We start from the raw sequence: 18,744 nt of genomic DNA, 5'->3' as shown, positions 1-18,744 counted from the left end.
GGAGGTCTGTAATGTAGTAGAAGTTTCCTGGGTAGATAGGTATCGATCTCATCCAAACTAGTGTTTTTAACCAAGTTACATTTCAAAGAATACATTTGATCAGCTGCTAAATGCTCTTCCTGTGCTTACTACTGCCCATCAGGTGGTGTCATCTCCCCACTCAACACGCTTGCTGCAGAGTTTCCTTATGTTCCTTTGCCTTTGTTTGCAACTCTCCACTACCCTTTATTTCCTTCCTATACTCTTCTGAACCTCCCTTGCCAGAAAGAAATTCTTGCACAGTTCTCTGCCCTGACTTCTTCTGGAAAGTCAGGATTAGCTAGAAGGATATAGTGGTGAACAAGCTGGAGAGGTAGCTGACCAAATTTTGCCTGCTTAATCGGTCATGTGGATCTACCATTTTACCAGACAATGTTGCCTTTTTTAATTCTTAATTCCTGAAATCTCTAAGCAAGCAACCTATCTTCTCTCACCTCTTGCCCCTTTGCCCCAGAGACTCTCTCTTTGCCCTTTCTTAGTCTGGTCTAATGCTGGTGCACTTCCTTTATTAAAATCTCACAGCTGAGGTTTTTCACAGGCAATGTATGCTAAAGTTGATATTCTATCTTCACGGCAAGTTATTTGTATTAGTATTAAACTTGTTTTAAGATTTAGAAATTAACATCTCTGAAATTCACAGAAAGAAGTCTCAAGGCCCTTGCCTGCTCTGTAGGCTGTAGACGTGGGCTAGGGACAGAAATGACAAACCGGTATAAAAGTGATCAGAAACCAGTTCAAATCTGTAACACAAGTTCATATAGACTGCTTCAAAATGGCTGAAACTGGTTTAAGATAAATCTGGATGGATGTAGTAGACAACTGTACAGCTGCGATCTGTAGCCTGCACGCTTCGGGCAGGGGCATGCAAGCAGGGGATCGTAGCTCCCTGCAGTGGTGATACCCTGATCTGGAGTGGGGGCTTGCGGGCCCCTGCCCAGGGCTACAGATCATGGCTCTGACTCCGGACCAAGCTGCCCCCATCCCAAGTTCCCAGCGGCTCCAGAGCAGCCCCCTGCGCCGCTCTGCCGTGTGCACTGCTGGCACGGCTGAGACTGGTCTCCATGGCAACCCCTGCCTTTAGCTGTTGGCAGCGCCTTTTTGTAGGGGGTCCACCGCCACGCACAGGGGGTGCACATGCACCCACGTGCACCCCTGCACGCCCCCCTGCTTTCCTGCACAGGTGCAGCTGGGGTTGCCGTGCAGGCAGGGGCTGGTGGGAAATGGAGTCCGGCTACCAGCCAGATTTTGCCCACCCCTGGTCTAAGCTGTCTGCTCCAGCTGAGCAGGGACATGTGCTCCAGTGCCTCTCCCTGGCTTCTGGCCTGGGCCACAGGAGACATATGGCTGCATTTCTGGAGTCAAAACTGAATGTCTGTTCACTTGCTTATTGCTTTGATCTCCCCAGTTTAGACTAACTTGCGAAGATTGAAGGCTTTTTGACTTTGTCACAGTGTAGTGACTCTGTACAAACTACAGTCATTACACTGGCTCGTGCAGACTATGGACCTAGCAAAAGCCTGAGTTATGAATGATATATGCTTCAGCTGGTATATAATCAACAACAAATAAGCTTCCATTTCACTCACAAAAAAATAACCTGGGAAAGTAAAAGCTGTTCATCAAGCCTTTAATATTAGACTAGACCAAGAATGAATAACTGCATTTTGGAAAGGGGTGTAACAGGAGCTAAAGGTAGCAATTATTGTTTTGTTAATCTGTTATTTAGTATAATTGATCTATTTGGCAAAGTAAAAGAAACAAAACATGGCAAATAGCATTATCAGATAGTGAGGGAAAGAGATAAAAGTCCAGTTCTGGCAGGGAGGCCTTTTCTCAAGGACATAGACCGCAGCTACTTGGCATTTTCCAAGTCCACAGGAAAGAGGGTTCAGCCCAGCTCCCGAAGTTTCAGTGAAACAAACAGATTTGAATAACACCAATCAGAATATTTTTTAAAATAACCCACATGGAAGTATTGGTTGTAAACAGGAGGAATCTTTGGGAAGACCTTTGTAAAGTCAAGCCAGCCTGTATGCTAGCTTCTTCCTCACTTGATCTAGGTGAGAATCCATATTATGATGTTGCAGGTAACTAGAAAAGCCTAGAGACAAGTGCTCATTCTTATGCTTTGGGGAGTAATCACTAAAAGTTGGATTATATATAAGCTTCTCTCTTGCCTCTTCTGCCTGACTTGGGTGGTAATAATACCTTACCTTACCCAAGTGGGAATGGAGGATCATTGGGATATGCGACTGTATCTTAATTTGGTGTACAACCAGGGCAATTAGTAATGGAATTGCAGCCGTCCCTAAATTCTGTGTCTAAGCTTGCAAAGAAGTCCTGACTGTACGCAGGCCATAGTCTTGCCCCTCAAGAGACCAAACTGCACCTGTTTTTGGTAGCAGGTCACTTCCTTCCTTACAATGGTGCAAGGTAATTAAAGGGGAAAACGTGTGGACAGAAAAGTACACCTGCAGAATAAGTGGTTTTCTGTGGTTTGAATCTTGCAAAAGAGATTAATAGGAATTTCCTTGTTCTGTCACCCAGCCGGGCAGCATGTTTACTGCTCACAAGTCTCCTCACAAATGCAGGATTACAACTTAAAATTATCCAGATGCTAAATATGTGAATCCAGTGGGTTTACCAAGCTCTTGACAGATAATTATGCTGGCAGACAGGATGAATAAGTTTATATTAGATATGTGAGAATTAATGGCAAGATGAATCAAAATCTTTGACCCTGAACATTTTCTAAATGTGTTTCCCTAAAAGAAGACCTGTATATAGTGAAAGCTGTTGCTGCAGGAATATGCAAATTTTGTGCTTAAGTCTCTCCTATTCTAATGAGCCTATTTTGCAGAAATTTGTAAAAACAGGAAATTTCAGAGCCTGAATACAAGTGAGAGGGCTTTTGTTTTTTAAATGATTTTTATTTCACACACTCCTACATTATAAATATTAATACACAGCTGGCACTTGCTTTTGTTAAAAATATAATAAAACAATTGTACCCATAAGTACAAGAAAAAAGGAAGTTCAAGGAATTCAAAACACAGGCAACACTTTATGGGGGGAATTTTCACTTGTTCAGCAACTGTAATAAGTGGCAAAGGACCAGGAAATAGGCCGAAGGCAGTGAGAGGAGCAGTTTTATGGTATCTTCACATACCAGTTCTCTCCTGTGACCTACCATAAAGGCAAAACCCTGTTCTCACTGCAGTCAGTGCCTGAACTCTCACTGTCCTGCATGGAGCCAGACTTTCAGTTATGGATTATGGCATGTGCAGGAATGGCCGAGAGGTCTGCTTTTTGTTTAGACTAACTGAAATTCATCTACCTCTTCTGCTTCCGGATGAATTTGCAATTAAGGGAGTGTACTGCATGTGGGATATACCCCATGGGGGTAGGGGTGCAGTCACACCATGTTCTGCTGAGCAGTCACTTGTGTGGCTATTACAGGTCAAAGGCATGGTAGACAGGTTGTCAGACCTTCTGAAGAGAAGATCTTTGCACTGGCTTATTGGAGTGGCTAATATTTTTCAGTTGTTCAGTTTCTTTGTGTATTAGGACCTTTGATACTTCAGCGACCACTTTCAGGTAAAGAAGGGAAAAAACAAACAAACCAAAGTGTCTTAAGTTTTTCTTTTTTTCCTCATCTCCACAGGTGTAAGTTTGTTGGGTTAGACACCACACCATTCTAACCTTTTTCCCTCTTTGACCTCACCACCAGCTCCTTTTTTTCTAATGCTAATTTATACCAGATAAGGACCTTCAGTCATATCCATCTAATAATGGATCGTTTAAAAACAATTGCAACCAAATATATGTTTCACTGTTCTTCCTGGAAAGGTTGTGGATCGTAAGTTCTCCAGTACTACAGAGTCAACACTGTATGGAGTTCAGTGCCTCTTGGGTTGTCTTCTGGCGAGAAAAACATTTGGAGTGAGAGGGACATGGAGAGCCTTACATACTCAAATAGCTTGAGGAGCTGGGACCTTATGAAACATGCCAGCTATGACAAGGGCTGGAAATCTTTTCAGACCAACTGGCGGGGAGGGGAACTTGTCCATAGCATTGGCTGAGGGTTCAAGCTGAAGAACAGAGGTGCTGATGCATGCCTTGCAGGGAAGGAAATGCTAGGTTAACCTCTAAAGGCTGTCCTGGGGTACAGGGCAATGAGAAATTCTATGGATGATTCATTAGGAGGTGAGGAATGAGCGCCAGGGTGTAGTGATGAAAAAATGGAGATGTTTCTCATTGTTCGAGATTGGGTGTGTTGAATTCTATAAAGGCAGAGATGTCTTGCAGTGGAAAAACCCTGTATCTCTTTAGAATAAACAACAGTATTACATTAGGAGGAGGCTTAACTGAGATGTCAAGGCTTCAGAAGAAATATAATAACACCAATATAATAAAACTGAACCATGCAGTGGTTTCAATTTAACTTAATTCTAAGTGAATGGCAAAGGAAACGGCTGCAGCCAGGCTTCTGTTCTCACTTCCTTCTGTGAGAAGATGCAGATATTTCCTCAGCGGTAAGCCAGTACACTCTTTGCTCAGGCAACCATGGGCAACTGGGTGGAGAATGAAGGACTCTCCATTTTTGTTATTGTAAGTACAATCCTTTCTTGCAATTTATTTCTAATCACACATGCTGATTACTTGATGTTATTTCATATAAGATCCTGTGACAAAAGGTGTTATATAGCACCTGAAGAGAGAGGTTACTAAGAGATTCTGGGTAAAATCCTAGTTCTGCTGAAATCAATGAAGGACCTGACTTGTATCCTTTGTGCCAAGTCTCATTTAACTTGCTATAAATAGGAGTGTAATATAAATATAAACTTCTGAAATCAAAAGAGCAAGCAACATTTAATTTTGATATAAACTGTACACATTTTTTAAAAAGCCAACCCGGCAAATGATGGTACAGTAAAGGGCTTTTGAGAAGCAAATGCTAATAAAACGGAATTGGATCACAATGTACAGTGCTCAGTGACAAGATTATGTGAGTCAGTGTTGCAGATTCCAGGATTCTGTATAGAGATGCACTGTTCACTTTACTTGCACTTTGCATGAAGCTGCCATGAATGTAGTGTTATACTAGCCAGTATGTTTCAGTAGCTCCAAGTAGGTTATAAAAGTGGTTGCACACTCATTTGTGGGTAGAGGAATGGAGTCTGGAATACGGGAAGAAACAGTTTGTATTTGGATTCCCCCCCAAATTAATGTACTTGGTCTAGAAAGCCATTAGGTATTTAATTTTGTATCAACAAGAGGTATAACTTAGTTAATGACTTGTCAGATTTTGTTGAAGCCAACACAAATACACTAATAAGAAAGAGGTGATTATAAATGTTCTCTGTGTAAGAACTCAGTATTACCTGAATTTTAATAAGTACATTATTATTTTCCCCTAAAGTAAGAAAAATTGTTTTCAAAGAGTTATCTGAAATATAGAAAAAAAAAGTAAGGGAAGATGAAGAGAAGTAGGAAAGGGAACTATTTTGCTAGAGGGCTTGAATGGAAAAGTGTTCTGCTTTATTCACAGCTACTGCTACAATACATTAGTTGGGCATCAACTTTCTAATACAACATTAAGAATTTTTCTAAACTTTTTTTGTGGATCATTTAAGGCCTAGGCTAACTGCACACTCCTTTACAGCCACAATGGTGGGCCAAGGAACATTGCAGGAGTTACCCCAGAAGCCAAAGTTTAGGTATAAGGGAAGCTGATACTGCAGTTTGTCAACTTTGATTGTAAGCATAATATTTAAAATTCACCCCCCCCCCACACACACACACATCTCCCTGCTCTACCTTGTTTGTGCACCATTAGCTTGAAGCAGCATGGCACAAACTGTCCACAGTTTAGAGCCATTTCACTGTGTGGCTTGAAGTCCAAAAGCAAGTAGGGTCAAACTAAGGGAAATGTACTGATTCAGTGCACTTTCTCAGGCTGTGTGTGCTGGCAGGTTGCAATGGGAGGGCTGCTGCAGGATGGCTAGGAACCCTCCACCACACCCTTGTTTCTGGCACAACCCACAAATGTGGATCTGACCAAAGATGTGCAACTGAACTGATATTCTAGCCGTTAATAACAGGCACCAGCAAAAGTAGACACGCATGGGCTCAGTGTCACATGGATCTTGCACAATCACAGAGCCATGCTTATGCATTCAGGCAAAAGATGACTCAATTAGCTGCTGTAGGATTGTGGCTTATTTTCTCCATCTCTCCAAGTGCACTAATCCCACACTCTTTAGCAGGCCAATGCTGTACAGGGCAGTTCTGCTGTATAAATTTAAGGACGGATGTATTTAGCACCCTTATCTTAACAGTAACCAGAGCAATACTCCACATGCTTCAGGAGGGAAGAGGGAATTTAGTAGGGAGGGTAGAAACCTGGAAGTGAGGAAAACATTATAGAATGAAAAAGTAGATAAAAAGATTCCCTTTGGTTAAAAAAAAAAACAACTAAACAAGCTATCAACCCTTAATCTTCACAGAGAAAAGTCAATCTCCATGAAGTTAGAGTAGTCAGAAGTGATGGAGATTCATAAATTACAATGAAAAGAGACTATTAGCTCAACTGGTCCAGCCTTCTCTATGCTACAGGTCATAGACTTTCACCCTATTATTCTTTTACCAAACCAAGATTGTTTGATTGAAGCATATTGTTTGACTGAATATTGTGTTTTTCTCATTCAGCTTGTGTGGCTGGGGTTAAATGTCTTCCTCTTTTGGTGGTATTACGTAGTGTATAATGTTGGAAGGGAATACAGCTACACAAGGGTACTTCTTGGGGTAAGTCTAATTCATGTATTAGCTTGGCATATGTTAAATGGGCACATGCTTAAGATGACCTTCCTGTATTTAGCTCAGTTTCATTTGACCCTAATAGCAGCATGGCTGAAATGTAAGACAGTAGTTCCAAAATCATGTACAACAATACATAGCTCCACAATATAGAAAACCAGGAGATATAGCCCATTCTTAAGACATCTTCAAGTAGGAATTATGCTCCTTTTAATTAAGAAGCACAACACGGATGTTAACCACTTCTTTAAGTAGAAAGTGAGTAAAATATCGCCCTGGAATGATTGCTTCAGTTGTTCTTTCATGACATTATTCATTTATTTATTGTCCTGAATTAAATAATGTACATATCAATTTGCCTAGAAAAGCATTTGCTGTTCATGGTTATATTAAAAATATATGGAAGACCATGGATTGTGAGCCATAATTGGATTGTCTGGGGCAGGGCACTATGACCTACTAGAGTTTCCAAAGGTTCTAACTTTTTCATTACAGTAAGTATGATGAATAGAGATCCTGGCTCTCTGATAAAAATAAAAAAATAAAAAAAAATAAAAATCAAGATTTCTGATGTAAACCCCCCCCCCAAAGCCCTAAATTCACGTTTGTGATTAAAATGAAACCCGAGAGCAAGAGAGAGCATGTCTGTCATTTAAATTTTAGAGCATGGAAAAATGTGGATTTAGGGTTTGTTTTTTATGTCAGAAAATTTGGGATTCTCTTGCATCAGAAAACCAGAGACCCTAATGATGAATTGCAGGGGGGGGGATGACATTTTTAGCCTCCTGGCCACTTGCCTCATCCCCAGACAAATAACCTCCCCCTCCATGGACCAGCCAACCTTCATCTCACAAGCTGTACCTAGTGCCAGTTTTATCAGTAGTCACTGGCCCTGGAAGCCAAGGAAGTATGTTGGGGTTGGGGTGGGCAGAGATGGTTTGCTTGGGGGTTGGGATGGGGAGATCAGGGGGTTAAAAAGTATCCCCTGGTCCCTGGAAGGGGTGAAGATAGCCCCTTATTTCCACCCCCCCAGACTATAATTGCTCCTGCAATACCCTCCTGGACCCTGCAAACCCCACTATAGACCCTGGTTGCCCCCTCCCCACCAATCCTGATTTACCTTGCATTGGGTGGCCATTTTTAATTTGATCTAACCTCCCCAAATGTCTATATATACACCCTTATAGTCATTGGACATGAACTCTACTGCTTGGTGATATCTGCCATTAGCAGACTTAATAGGTAGCTTGTTATAAAGCAATTATGTACAGTTATTAAGAACTGAAAAATAAAAAGATCTTTTTAAAGGAAATTTTGGTTCTGTTTTCTATTGCTTCCGTTGGCACTCTTAAGAAATCTAAATGATGTTAGTAAAATCCTTTTCTTCATTTCCTCCAATGAAAGGCTAGTGAAACATGTCTGTGAGAATCATGCAGATTAGTCCCCTCTATGATACCCTAACTTATTGTCCTATATTACATTACAGCATGCTTTAGCACTGGCAAGAGCACCTGCAGCTTGCCTGAATTTCAACTGTATGCTAATTCTGCTGCCAGTATGTCGAAACTTGCTCTCTTTCCTCAGAGGATCAAGTGCGGTAAGAGAAAGAAATACTTTCAAAATACATGCAAGATAACAGCCTACCTAGCTGTTCTACAGAAACACCCAACTTAAGTTCCCCAAATAACTACTGAATTGTAGTCAGTCATCTTATTCTCATTAAAAGACAGGAACTGGAAAACTAGTGCTGCTACCCTGCCATAACCCATGGACAGAAAAAAAAAAACACAGAAGCAAGTGTAACTCTCATACTTATGTTGTCATTTTCATCCAAGTGATTGCAATCTTCTTCCCATCCTCAACACATGCATGAACAGCAGCTCCAGATCAAAGGGCTGCTCTTGATCTCTAAAGCCATCTGTCACTTCCCATCTTAGAGGTACCTTCCCTGCTTTATGCACCACCCCAATGATGTCATCTAAGACTTACTAGTTTTCCCTGAACCTCCAAGAAGCAGGATTTTCTCAACATGGGGCTATAATCAGCTTCCTGCCTGCAGTGCTGTTAGCCTGCTCCCTGTCCCACAGAGGGTTCACTGCTGTGCCCAAGTGTTGTTCAGGGCATGGTTTTATTCTTCAGCATAACATTTAAGCAGCCAATCCATCTGCCTTCTCAGCAGCTCATTTCTTTTAATACTTCTTGTAGCAGGTTTAGGAATTTCTGCAGTTCAGACAGTCTTTGCCTTTACAGTCCTTTATTTTCTTGAATACACTTACCTCTCAGAAACATCCCAGGCACAAGTCAACACTCAATACCATAACATAGTCCATACAGGACTCAGTCACTATCCTGACAGTACCTGAGAAGGTGCCTCTGGCTTCCTGCTGCTCTCTCCGCACCACAGTCCTCCTTCCCAAACAGTCTGTGACTATTTCCCTGGCACGGTGCTGCTGCCTCTAGTCTTGCAGGCCCTGAGTCTTGTCCCAGACCATGAGAGTCCCTTCCCAAGCGTTACAGCTACTGGCTTCCCATCCCTCAGAGCCTTTTGATTTTGTGGCCACTAATTATTTCCCTCAGCTGGCCCAGTCCTCCTGAGCAGCCTTAGCTGGAGTCTCTGGCCCCTCCAACCTCCTACAGCCCTCCACACCTCTCAGCATCTATTGTAGCAACAGCCTCCTCCCTACAGATATTCTGTCTGTTTTTATAAGGGCACCTAATTACCTCCCAGATGGACCTGCTGTATGCAGAGGGCTGGCTGGCCTGCTTGTATTTGCCTGATGCTTGAATCAAATGACAGAAGGGTAAATTGTACTCATCCTGAACTATGATATACAGCCATGTCACACAATACCTATGAAATGCAGAACAAGTGTGTCACAGCAGTTAGTTTTATTATCGAGAAACGCAGGACTTGAGCAACAGAGGCATTGCTTACAGAGTCCTGCATCTGACTTGACAGATCTGAATAAATGTCTTGTTATGCTTTGCAGGGCTCAAACTGTTGCTTTTAATCTTGCCAGTTTGATGTACAAAGCTAGAAACTAAGAATAAGAATGGATGCATAAGAATGAATCTTCCAGACAAAATCTAGGCCTAACATATAATATGTTCCATATACTCCATAAAGCTGTCACTGTTTAAGAAACCATAAACTCTGAGATTTTCACTTCTCCTTTTGTAGATAATTTCTTAATATTGCATGATATTTATATATGGAGAAAATATGGAAATAAAACCACAGCTGAGAATTGCAAGAATTGTATAATCTCTTATGTTTCCCCACAAACTGAACATCATCAGTCATTAAAAACATGTGAAGTTAGATCACACTGGGCCTTCTTATCTCAGTTACTATTTTACTCTAATGTTATGTATCCCCCCTTTATAGAGTTTAATGCTGGATTATTTGTATACCCCATAATGCCACAATTTAATAGGGTTCCTATGAAAACTGGAGTATAAAATCAAGTCATTAACAGCTAGTGTGATGCATATAGAAGCAAAGTTAAGGTTACATAGGGATACTTTATCCTGGAATTCTTTTGAATGCTATTTTTGAGTGCTTGACCTTTACAACTTACTTAGGCTAAAGGAGCAATTGTTTGTTATGTTAGTGGTGGTAACAGTAACAGTAACAGTAGTGAAGAACATCTACATGTACACTTTACTGCAGACCTGACTAATTAGCTCCACAGTGAAGCATCACAGTCTACATGTGTGCCTATATTAGGGAGTAGTAAATGAATTAACTCCATTGGAGAATAGTACTGTCTGGGACAAGTACTATCCTACAGCGGAGTAGTTATGCAGGCCAAAACGCATGCGTAGATGGTGACCAGGGATGGGGATGGGGCACAAGGGTACTATAGCATGGACTGCTTGCTGGCTAGCCCTGCACTGTTGTACCCTCATGACCCAGTCAGCCCCTCTGCAGCACATTGAGCTGGAGTAGAGCAGCCCTGGGCTGGCAGGCTGAGCCCCTGGATCTCCTGCCAGCTGGGGCTGTTCTGATCCAGCTCAATATGCTGTGGTCTCAGGCACACATGTAAACGCTGTGCCTGGGAGAAATAAACTCTGGCGCAAACTGCACCAGAGTTTATTGCTACATGCTAAGTGCGCATATAGATGTACCTACTTAGTGCCATACTGAGTCAGACCAATTGTCCATGTATCTTGCCCACTATCTTGCCTCTAAAAGGGGTCAGTGGGCACTGGTCAGTGTACTCTGCTCAGTATTCCCCCTTGGAGCACTCATTATTAACCTTTGACCTGCATTCTTATCTCTGTTTTTACTTTTGTTGTTCCTCAGAATCTGCTTTTGTGTTTTAAGTGGCCTCCCTGGCTGAGGGAAGCTTACAGTTTTCTTGGTGGGCCTAGCCCACTGACACTCAGCACAACAAATAGGTCTGTCTCCAACAGTGGCAGTAGTGAATGCCTTAGAGGGACAGCATAAAAACAGGGTATGTTTAGAGTGATCTATCCTATCATATCATCCCTGGCATCCACCATCATTGGTGGATACAACCCTGACAGTTCTGTTTAATAGCTATTAATGGATCTGTCATCCATGAAGTTGGATTATTCACAAATTGGTTATTCTTCACATTGGACAACTACTAGAAGCTAGTGCACGTCAGGACAGTGGGCAATAAAACTATCATATTTACTCGAAACCAAGACAAGGTTTTTCCTGCCCAATTTAACATGGAAAAAAGCCCCTCAACTTGGATTTGAGTACAAGCCATTGGGGAAGCAGGTGGTGGATCCAGCTCCAGTTATGAGTCTGGATTTTGTTTGGGGATAGAGCCATAGCTACTGCCTGCCCTCACCCCCACTATTTCCACCACACCCACCCACAATTTCTACCCCTTGCCCCTTTTCCCCCACTCATTGCTTACTTCCTGGTTCCAGCAGGCTCTAACCCTATTGCAGCCTAAGGCATAGAGCATGTGCTTGCTCTGGGCCTAGCTTGGACCTGCAGCAGCTGATGCAGCAGTGGCAGCTCCAACCAGGCTCTGGGGCCTGGGCCAGAGCTGCTTCCTCCACCACTGTTATTAGGCTGGACTGGAGCTGGAGCAAGCACATGATCCATGCCCTGGGCTGCATTGGGCTAGAGCGCACTGGAGCTGGAGGTAAGGTGAGGAGGAAGACAGATGAGGTGGGGAGATAGTGGGAGTCCAGAAGTGGCAGGAGGGGCAGAAAAAAATGGGAAGGTCAGGCAGGAGAGCAGGCACTGAGGAGGAGGGTAGAGGTTGTCAGGGGATGCAGGCATGAGGGAGGGGTAAGTAGCAGGGAGGTGGGGGAGCAGATACAGGCAGGCAGGCAGCAGGGGGATAAGCTTGTGGGATAGGCAGCAAGGAGCAAGGTGTGGGGCAAGGAGTAGGGGTCAGGCTTCTTGACCTTCCCCCCCACCTGTCTCTTCCTACCACCACCTCTCCTACCACTTGCCTCCCTACCACCTGTCCCTTGCCACTGCTTTCCCCAGGGGCTCATTGTAGTGAGGAGCGGGGAAGACAAACTGAAGATGATCCTCAAGTAATTTGATTCTACATATGCAAAATTATAACAAATTTTGAGTAGTCTTGGCTTCGGATCAATACAGTATTTGCCAGACAGCAGCAGAATGCTGGATTTCAAGATGCCTAAGATTATGGATGGCTCTGAAAGGAAAGTATGATCCAGTGGATAATGGCAACATAAGCAAGTATTTTCATCTGGCAACTCCATTATGAAAGTCAATGTTGCTAACTAGCTGAAATTCCACATGCCTAGGTTTTATTTCCAACTCTGCCAAAACTCTTCTTATGTTCAGAACCTGTTATCAAACATGAAGAAGGATATAAAACAGTCCATGAAAGGGTAAAAATTGGGCTCATGGAGCTAGATTTTCAGGCTTGTTCTATTCTTACTTTGTTACTGCAACTGTACAAAAGAAAAGGAGACTGAGATGCATCCCCGTATGTAAAACTGAGCAATAAGAGCACAGACAGAAATTCAGCTCCCTGGTTTAACTTATGGTGCTTCACAGAAAGCACCATTAGTTTTACTAATCTTCCCAAGCCAACAGATGTTATCTCAGGGGTGGGCAATTATTTCATCTGGAGGGTCACGTAATGACATTTGGTGAGCTGTTGAGCGCCACAAGGGTAGCCCCTCCCCTTGACAGGTGCCTTGCCCCTGGTTGCAACCTTGAAGTCCTGCCATTTGGAAGTTCTGCCCTTAACCTTTGACCTTTGCCACCAAAAGCCCTTCCCCTTACCCCAGCAGTACTCCTGGCAGGGTGGGTTGGGGGGTTACCATCTTGAAACTGGAAAAAAACCAAAGCATGTACTACAAAAAAAATCAAACATGTACTACAACTCATTTTAATTTTATTTAAACATATATTTTTGTCATGCTTTATGTGTGTTTGCATAGTGTATCTCAAAACAATACCATAATAGCTCAAAATTCAGTCCTGCTCTTGTATATAGTGTGTATGGGGTAAGGGAGTGTATGTGAAGGGGTGTATTTGGAGTGTGTATGTGTGTGTGTGGTGGGGTTTTGGAGGTGTGGGTAGTGGGTCGGGTGTGTGGGAGAGGGTCGGGGTGGGTGTGGAGGGATGTGGGGTATGTTGTTCAGGTGGGGTGGGTTGGGAGGATGTAGGTATATGTGTGGGTTTGATGGGGGAGGGAGTGTGCATGGGGGCTGTGGGAGGGTCGGGGTGGGTGTGGAGGGATGTGGGGTATGTTGTTCAGGCGGGGGGGTGGGAGGATGTAGGTATATGTGTGGGTTTGATGGGGGAGGGAGTGTGCATGGGGGCTGTGGGAGATTGTGGGTGTGTTTGTGGATATGGTGGGTGGGGGGGTGTGGGAGGATATGGGGATGGGTATGGTGGGGTGTGGTAGTATGTGTGGGGGTTATGGGGTTATGGTGGAGGGCTGGGAGTGTGTGTGTGGACTGTGGGAGTGTATGGATGTGTATAGGGATATGGTAGGTGTGTGGGAGGGTGCAGGTATATATGTTTATATGGGGGGGGAGGGGATCTTCAGAGTTCCTGGAGTGTACAAGTCTCTGGAACTGCATGTGGCTGCAGTGAGCAGGGCCAGCCCCACCTGGTGCAGTAGCACTCCTGCCCAAGTCCCCAGCCACATATGTGTTGCACCTTGTAACCGGTGTACTCTTGACTTGCGAGCCTGGGTCGGCACGACTGGCTTGGTGCAGAAGGGATAGATGACCGGACAGGTGGGGAGTAGCGGCAAGTAGGAGTCAGGCGGCTTGAAGCATATTGGTTGTATGAAAAGTTTATTGTACTTACGCTACCGATGGTTGCAGCATAGGCAGGATAGCTGACTTGTTCAGTTACAGTGCATAAAACAGAACAATCTTAAGGGGTCTGTTGGTTCACGGGGTTCCTGAGCCGAGCCTTTGCTTTTTAACCCGGAGGCTAGGTGCGGCTGCCCAACTCAGTAGTCCCAGAACTGGTCAACAGCTCATGCACAGGGAAAAACTATAATGCACTTTCGATCAATAAACTTCTGAGAGCTCTTTGACAAGAAGGACAGACAAACTGGTAAGAAACGAATACACCAAAATGAAGGTCAGTGGCAGGGAGATGTCTGCAGTTGGCTAATCTGCTGATTGTGTCTCCTTGGTGTGCTCAGAGTTTTCCACTTAATGGCGGGAATCTGCTCTTAGTTATAGTTAGCAGTGACCAATCACTTCATGCCAATTGTGAATATTTACTGACCGCCAATTATGTTCTTACACAGTGACCTAGATACATATTCATCTGACCTATATATTTATTCATTTGACCTAGATACATTATTCATCTGGCTGCCCTTAGCAGGTTCAAAAGATCAACCTTATGATTGGCACCTGCAATACTTATCATTGCAGACAACAAGCTCCTGAAGTGTGGAGAACAAACTTTTAACAAACTCCAACTGCAATGCTTCTTTTAGCAAAGAAATAAAGGCTACTAGTGCTGAGGGGTCTTTATGGCCTGCATCCTTACTAAGTTATTATGGTCTTTTGCTTTGCTGGCATCGGCACTCTAACCGTCAGGTAAAACTCAGACATGACAATATGGTGTCAGGATGTGGGGCCAGCTTCACTCAGCCCCATAATGTGCAGGTCCCGTGCTCTCACCTCAGTCCCTGGCCACAGTTGGCAGCAGGGTGCAGAGCCAATCCCACCCACTCCATAACATGCAGCTCCTGCCCAAGTCCCTGGCTGCTCATGGTGGTAGCATGAAGGCCTAGTCCCACCTGGCCAAATAGTGCTCCCACCCAAGTCCCTGGCCACACATGGTGGAAGGGTGCAGGGAGAGCTCCACACAGCCCCCACAGCATGCAGTTCCTGTGCTCCCACTAAAGTCTGTGGCCACATGTGGTGACAGCATGCAGGGACAGCCCCACCTGGCCCCATAGTGTACAACACCTGTACTGCTGCAGTTTGGGGAGCAAGCCCAGCCCAGCCTGGCCCCATAACATGTGACTCCTTGTGTTCCCATTCCCCTTTTCCTCCATGGGAGTCCCTGTCCCCAGCCTGGTGGGGCTCTTGACTGAATTCCCAGTTCTGCAGCCTCTGTCTCCTAGCTCTGCATCCCCTCTTGCAGCTCATGCTGCATCTGGATGGGAGGAGGAGAAGGCAGGGGAAGGAGCTTGTTCTCAGGGCTTCCCAGCTGTGCTGGGGTGGGAGAGCAGATGGTTTGGAGCCCCCACCTCAAGGGGGCTCCACTTCACCCACCCCATCCTCCAGCACTGGCTGGGCAACCCCCAGAATGAGCTCCCTCTGCTCCCTTTCCCCCCTCTCATTCTGAAAACAGTGCAGGGAGCAGAGCTGGGCTGCTTCAGCTGAGCCCTGTTCATGGTGCACACAGACAGAAATTAATGAAGATGCTCCGTCTTGGAGCAGGAGCAGGTCCATTTAAAGTGCTCTGCAGCCGTGCATTTGTTTGGTCACTGCTGTAAATCACTTTCTGGGCCCAGGTTGGGCAAAAATTGTGACATCTGTCTGTGCCCTAAGTATTGCTGGTACTATAGTCATGAAATACGTTTTTCTTAGGTTAGTTCTCTCTCTGGGTGGTAAAATTGCCTCATGGCAGTCAAAACTAGAAACCAACTTCTAGTGTTAGGGAAATCAGTGGAAATCTCAAAATTGGTTCCCAGGAGAGAGAGATTAGATTTTATGTTGGATTTTATGTGGGACCTTCTATTTCTAGTACTAAACTTCTCACTTCTTGAAATACAAGACTCTGATTTCTCATTTTGCATGCAATTTCCTAATATTATATTAATTTTATATGCTAAGAAGATGGGAGAAATCCCACAGCTGAGAAAATTGGTGCTTTTTGTCTTGTTTTCCAGAGAAGATGTTTTTCTTTTCTGCTGACTCAGGGCAAGTTCTGCTGCACAACTTCCTATGTGAAGTAGAATACTAGCAGTCACCTGTTACCACACCAAGTTAGCAAACAGTCAAACCCAGAGGGAGTTGTAGATTCATTTCTGCTGAATCACTTGGGCTTATTAAATTTCACTCCCCATATGGCTGGACAACCCTTAAATGAAGAAGCAGGGGAACCTGAAGGGAGCTCTGGCTTTTAAAATAGGTGTTTATGAAGGTAGCTGTAGATCTTTAATTTCAGCCACTTTTTGTAAACAAAGCAATACCTTAAGGAGGAGGTATGTTTTACCTCATGCAAAATATGGGTAGTTCTTTATTGGAGTGATTTGGAAATGTTACCAATTTAATTCTTTTTGCCATTATCTTTAATCAAACACATTCAGGAGCTGTAAGTGGTGGAAATGCCACTGCAAAGATTGTGACTTCATTTTATCAAACAAAGTAAAAATGATCTAACTTATGCAGCTGATGGTAGTTCAGTAATACTGTGGTGGAAACTTTTTTCCTAACAAGCACAAACGAACAACTAGGCTACAGACTGAAGTTACACATAAACCTGTTTAAGTGAGCAGAAATTGGTTTAAACCTGTAACAGGACATAAGCTCAGGGCACATAAATCAGTTTCAAAATGGCTGAAACTGGCTTGAGATACACCTGGTTCAATGTAGTATCAGACTTAATTGATTGAGGTCAGACCGGTTTATGGAACTTCTGTCCCAGACCCCTTTCTAGTTTAAGTTAAACCAGAGTCCTTCAGCATCCCAGCATGCTCTGCAGCCCTGGGTGGGGCTGTGCTCTCTGCTCCAGTGGAGCAGGGCTGGCCCCGCCCCTCTGTTCCCTAGCCAGAACAGGGGCGGGGCCATGGCCAGATGCTGGACCCCCTAAGGTGAAGGGGGCAGAGAAAAGGTTTATTCCCCCCTCCCTCCCCAACACAGACCTGCCAGGGATTTCTCTGCACACTGCTCCAGTGGTGGTGGGAGGGGAGAATAGCCAGCCCTGACAGTAGCCTCAAGTGAACTGGCCAGAGAGGCCAGTTCCCATCACAGACACAGACCCAAGCTGGGGTCCATCTGGTGCCCCTCCTGCTGCTCCAGCAGCAAGGATGGGGGCATAGCCAGACACCACGAGGCATGGCCCCCCTGAGGCAAAGGGGACAGGAAGGGGGTTTATTGTCCACTCTGCCTCTGAGGCACCACAACTGGTATCTGCCAGCCTGAAACTGCCGCCTCCACCAATCACTCCCTGCACAGAGTGAGCAGCAGAGTAAGCTCCTTCCTTGTCCTCTCTGCCAGAGACCAGAGGGAATGGGGAAATAAATCGCCTCCATGTGCCTATTTCCTAATGTGACCTAGCTCCCACCCGCAGCACAGTCCTCCCACCACTGGGAAGGAGCTTGTGCTTCCTGGGAAACTATGACAGGGGCTTCTACCCCCGTCGTGGTCCCTGCCCCTCGCTGCTTCAGCGGCAGGGGTGGGGCATGGCCAGAGGCTGGCTGGAATGGCCCCCTTAGGTGATGGGGGCATGGACTGGGTTATTTCCCCCCTCTCTGGCATCAGGCAGAGGGGACAGAGAGGGGGCTTATTCCACCACTCACTCTGTGCAGGAAGCAATTAGTGGAGGCAGTGGTCGAGGCTAGCAGAATAAACCCCCTCCCTGGCCGTTTGCCTCAGGTGGCCATGCTGGCCAGTGTCTGCTCACACCCCCACCTCCATCCCTGCTGCAGGAAGGGGGAAGCACCAGACAGACCTCAGTTTGGGTTCATGCCATTAGGACAGGGAAGGAGAATTAAACCCCCTCCCTGGCCAGTTCACTTGAGGCTGCTGCCGGGGCTGGCCACACCCCCCAGCACAGCTTCCCTGCAGCCAAGGGCATGCTCGAGTGCCCCCCACAGCTTCTGGCCTGAGCCACTGCACGCATGTGCCTGAATTTACTCAGTCAAGAGGGAATGTCTATTCACTTACAAATTGCTTCAATCTAGGCAAGTTAGACTAACTTGCAAAGATAGAATCAATTCAGGCTCTGGCTTTTTGAAAGTCTGTCCCTAGCCTTAATGTTTAATTGAAAGAATGGTTGAATTTTCTTTGTATATCCTCCATGTCAGGTATTTTGCTTCCTTTTATTAAATTAGCATGTATTCCTTCAAATATGGTCATGCAGTACTGTCATCACTACTGCAGAATTTGGCCTTTCAAAATAGCAAGTTCAAGGGTTCTTAAATACTGTTTGCATAGTTGGGGTGCAGTTAGGTAGGGTAATGCTTTTCTATACATGGACACATTTACAGTTTAAAGTTACATCTTAAAATGCAAAATAATGGGAAGACCGATCTCTCCTGTCAGTCATCACAGTGAACAGGGTAGCACTGCTATATGAGGAGGATCTCTCCTATAACTTAAGTAACAGCTGGAAATAATCAAAGAAGAGAACTGCATCCTGCTCATATTTTAACATTGATTGATAAGGGGGTTGTTTATGACGTATCAAGATATGAACTA

The 18,744-nt window shown here is 44.7% G+C and overlaps 1 protein-coding gene across 2 annotated transcripts in view; it reads left to right on the top strand.

The window, feature by feature from the left end:
• Window positions 1-4,230: 4,230 nt before the first annotated feature.
• The window catches only part of LOC109305934 (cytochrome b-245 heavy chain), a 42,823-nt gene continuing 28,309 nt past the window's right edge, over window positions 4,231-18,744 (top strand). Inside the window, exons 1-3 of one of the 2 annotated variants that reach the window (XM_019529116.1) lie at window positions 4,232-4,650; window positions 6,751-6,846; window positions 8,345-8,455. In XM_019529116.1, the coding sequence (XP_019384661.1) occupies window positions 4,606-4,650; window positions 6,751-6,846; window positions 8,345-8,455 (252 nt within the window). In that variant the 5' untranslated portion in view covers window positions 4,232-4,605. Of the gene's footprint in view, window positions 4,651-6,750; window positions 6,847-8,344; window positions 8,456-18,744 lie in introns of both variants that reach the window. The other variant, XM_019529115.1, reaches the window with a different exon arrangement.

The sequence above is a fragment of the Crocodylus porosus genome, unplaced genomic scaffold (genome assembly GCF_001723895.1).
Source record: "Crocodylus porosus isolate Cpor-Errol unplaced genomic scaffold, CroPor_comp1, whole genome shotgun sequence".
In the NCBI taxonomy this organism is placed as follows: Eukaryota; Metazoa; Chordata; order Crocodylia; family Crocodylidae; genus Crocodylus; species Crocodylus porosus.
Note: the sequence above shows the minus strand (reverse complement) of the source record. Positions and strands in the feature narration are given on the sequence as shown.